This window comes from Phalaenopsis equestris, unplaced genomic scaffold, assembly GCF_001263595.1.
Source record: "Phalaenopsis equestris unplaced genomic scaffold, ASM126359v1 Scaffold000359, whole genome shotgun sequence".
Taxonomy (NCBI): domain Eukaryota; kingdom Viridiplantae; phylum Streptophyta; class Magnoliopsida; order Asparagales; family Orchidaceae; genus Phalaenopsis; species Phalaenopsis equestris.
In genome coordinates this window covers 1,044,888-1,049,060 of record NW_018164801.1, presented here as the reverse complement: position 1 = coordinate 1,049,060, position 4,173 = coordinate 1,044,888, and the positions used below count along the sequence as shown (strand labels likewise).

General features: G+C 35.6%; 1 protein-coding gene across 4 annotated transcripts in view; it reads right to left on the bottom strand.

Annotated features, from left to right (window-relative positions):
• LOC110026255 (zinc finger CCCH domain-containing protein 33-like) overlaps positions 1–3,857 on the bottom strand; it is a 17,158-nt gene extending 13,301 nt beyond the window's left edge. For 2 of the 4 annotated variants that reach the window (XM_020727128.1, XM_020727130.1), the window contains exons 1-3: positions 3,459–3,857; positions 3,063–3,229; positions 2,813–2,866 (exon numbers count right to left, since the gene is read on the bottom strand). In XM_020727128.1, the coding sequence (XP_020582787.1) occupies positions 2,813–2,866; positions 3,063–3,229; positions 3,459–3,504 (267 nt within the window). In that variant the 5' untranslated portion in view covers positions 3,505–3,857. The remainder of the gene's footprint in view (positions 1–2,812; positions 2,867–3,062; positions 3,230–3,458) is intronic. The other 2 variants (XM_020727129.1, XM_020727131.1) reach the window with 2 other exon arrangements.
• Positions 3,858–4,173: the final 316 nt, after the last annotated feature.

Here is a 4,173-nt window from a genome sequence, read left to right as displayed (position 1 = left end):
TGGAGTCTGTTATGGAAAGATAAAGGTAGGAGAGGGAGGATGAAGGAGGGGTGAAAATTCTCACTAGCTCACCCTCCAAAGCAAGGGGACTGAAGTCAATCCCGCCACTACAAAGATGAGAGATGTTGTGTTATATATTGAAATATAACGATCGACGACGAAGCGAAAAATAAAACGAGAAAAATTCACGCACAAAAAAACACACAGATTTACATGGTTCGGCAAATTGCCTACATCCACGGAGTTGAAGAGAATTTTACTAATTGAGAAATTTACACCAATCAATCTCTTTGACAATTACAAGAGAAAGTCTCTCACTTTCTCACTCTATCTTCTTCTCTCTCTACACCGAGATACACCCGAGATACACCGATACACCGAAGAAGAAGAAACAAGGAAGAAATATATGGCAGAATCAAACCCGTTGTTAATGCTTTTTCCCCCAATTTAAGGCCTCATCGAATTCCTACCAACCAAAAGGAGAATTCTTGCCTTGCAAATTACTAACTCTTCTTCCCTGAACAAGAATGCCGAAGCCAAAGAGAGGAGCAGCCGAAGCCTTTCGTTGCGTTCTTTTCTTCTTCTACTTCACAAAGGAGAGGCGAGATTTTCCAGCGGCGACAGGTGTTGTATTGCAAACGAAAAAATAAAAGCGGAGTCGGGGTTACAACTCTTCGGTTTGCAGCAGAGAAAAGGCGGGAGAGGTTCGTGAATCGCAGACGAAAGCAGGAGTCGACGGACGGGAGCGGGAACAGGTGTGATCTCTCTTTTTTTTTATTCAAACCGGGCTCCAACTCTAACAAGAGTTATTCTCCCTCTCTAATTCTATAACCAGACTTCACTAGATATAAAGAACATAGGACATTTACAGGGCAATCTTCTATCAAAATCTATACAGTTGCATCTTAAGAAATAATTATTCACAATAACATGTCATCCAAAAAAAAAAAAATGAAACTCCATGAAACTCCACATTAACCAAATTTTATATAGTAGTTTAAGACCTTTCTCTCAGGTCCTCCATCTCTTGGGACCTAAATATGCCAAGTTAATTCTCGAGAAAAATATACATCTATTTATATAACTTCACATTCTTTCCTATATCTAGCTTACAAGCTGTTAAAAATATCATACCCCTTAGAATACAACATTCATGCAGCCAACTAAATAGCTTTTTATCATTAATAAATGAATAAGAAATGAAGTTCCAAACATTAAACGTTAAATACATGAATGAAGAATTAGGTTTTAATAGTTTTACAAAATGGAGGTATAGGAATAACAGATTAGACCGCATAAAGTTTTGAAGAAATCAGTTTTAATTAAAATAAAATACATCTAGAGTGCATGTTTCATGAAATATTATTCTTGTTATATTTTTTACAATAATTAAAATATTTTAAGGAAATATAGATAGTGAGATATAGAAGAATAATAAATAATAAAATAAATCAATCTTTAAAAATCAAAATGTTATATATCATCTAAAAAATGACAATCTCTTCATCTTTAAGGATTCTATCATGAAATGTAGTCTCCCATCAAATTGTTAGGCAAATAAGAAGCATGGTTTCTGATATTAGATGTTGGCATAATGCGGGCGCATAAAAGAAAATATTTACAATTGAATGGATAACATTACTTCGTATTCAGCTTTTGGTGTGCTTTTGCATTATATTACAATTGAGCAGCGAATTAAGGAAACCTATAGAACAGTATAAATGTGAAATAAATCCATCTTTAAATGTTAACAACAACCTTAATGACAAGATGATACTCAGACAAATTTTTTTAAGAGATTAAAAGATTGCAAAGCTTAATCCTAGAAAAGAATGTATTTTGCAAAAAAAAAAAACAAAGAAAGAAAAATAATAGAGGGAAATTAACCACAGTGAATGACAAAATATGCTTATGCCAAGTTAAATATGCAGTGATTTTATTGAACTTGGACTAAATGAAACTTTAGGTTTTATGCTTGCAATAGAAATAGGAAGCATAACCTTCAAGATATCTAGCTTCAATGTCTTCCGATAAAGCTTAGATTTGAAATATATTTGGACAGCCTTACTTCGAAGTTGTAGAAGGAACATCAAATGCTAGATTTTAGAATTACAAATTACCAGAAAAAGAGTACCTCATACCAAGTAGTGAGGCACATGAGGAGAATTCCCACTTTTCAACTATATATATAATGGCCAAAATAGGGTTACAACTTCACACATAAAACTCATTCATAATCTCTTTTATAAATAAGAGAGAATTAAGACAAGCAAATTATGAGTATTTCACTATAGAAAATATTCTATAGTTAAAACTTCTTTAATTAATTTACCTAATATCAATCTTCCTAGTATATTAAAGATCATATAATTAAATCTCCTTTGATTACGTTACCTAATATCAATCTTCCCCTTTCTAATATACAATCATTAGATTTAATACTTCCTATAACAATGTTAGCTTCGAACTGGATCCTTGGGCATTTGCTGAATTTTGTTAGATTGAATAGCACGAGATGGAGATCTCCTAAGCTTTGTTAGGGAAGTTCTGCCTTGCTCTTTTTCTATAATGGTTCCATTAGATTTGTGTTTTGTTTGTTTCTGGAAAGTAGGCAGGTCTTAATTCTCTGGTATATTTCTAGCATATCAAGAAACCATTATGATATCTTCTATTTTTAATGAAATTGCTGGGGACAGCCCTCATTATTCTCCCAAAAAAAAAAGGGGTGGGCGTTTCTGAGATTATCCAGTTCATAATGCTTAAACTGGTTATCATTAATTTAGTCATAATGAAACAGGCAAAGAAGTTCTACCTGGCAATCAGGCTGACCTACTCTTTGTGGTAGCTCACCTTTATCCTGAGTCCCCTGGAGTAAAAAATGAAAGAGAATCATATCATTAAGTGAATCACAGGACTTGTGCAGGCCATATGTATTTCCAATCATAAAATAAGCCCTTACTAAAGATCGCAGGAATCCCCAACAATATAATAACAATTAAAAAAAATGACTTGCACCCACCATCAATCGATATCGAAAATCCTATATGATTCTCAACACTTACCTGCTCCAAGTGGGTTGGATGATTATAGCGGCAGTTGCTTCCATACGCACACAACCCTGTCTTCATATAATATATGCAGTCAGGTTCCCCAGGCCGATCAGGATATTGGTTTGCATCAACATCACCACTCTCATGTTTATCCTGAACTTCCAACCGTCCAATAGCTTCTGAAAAAAAAAGAAAAAAAAACATCGTTCTTAAGTACCCAATCCCAAAGCATCCTCCTCTTCGAGTTTTCCCCACCTAAACCCATCAAAATCCTTCTATTTTCCCCTCTAGTAACGTTAAATTTTAACTTTAGCAAGTCTTTCACTGATCGTAAAAGTAATAAAAGCTTAACAAACAAATAAACGATCACACAAGCAGAAGAAAATAAGAAGAAAAAAAATAAATCACCACCAAGAACCATCGTGTTCGACAACAGCCTTGAATCCGGCATCATCGGCGAAACGATCCGTACCTCACTATCCTCCACAAATCACCACTAGAACCTTAGCAATCCTAAGAACAATTTTCCTTTCCCCCACCCCCCTCTTTCCAATCCCCACTCCTCAATGCTCAAATCACCTCCGCAAACTCCCCAAATCATCTTACTCTCCTGAGTTCCAGCATTTGAGAATCAAACCCACGTCTCTGTTCTAATCGGTGAGACATCTCAAATTCACCGGCTCCGATGCTCGACGCCGCGAGCTTCGAATTCGAAGAACAACTCGCTGGCAATGTCGCTAAATCGATCTCCTCCCCCTTCGTCTTCGATCGCTCCGAGTTCCACAGTAGATGTTAGTCGAAATCCAACTTTTTGTGTTTTGTTCAAATATTTATGTAATTTCTATTTTCTTCATTATGTAAATGTGTACTTTTTTTACTTTTATTTTTTATATTCTACAAATAGTATATAATCTCTTTTAGCCTATTATTTATTTTTAAATAATAATTAAATGGTTATTACAGGGATTTTCCGGTTAAATTCTAGAGAGGGAGTCACAGAGAAGGCGCGGTCGCGCGCGAATGTGATTTTGACGCCACAAGACCATCTGCCACGTGTCAACTGGGTGGGTGCCGGCGGGTGTAAGAGGAGAGAAATGTGAACGCTCTTTCAGACTAATGACGC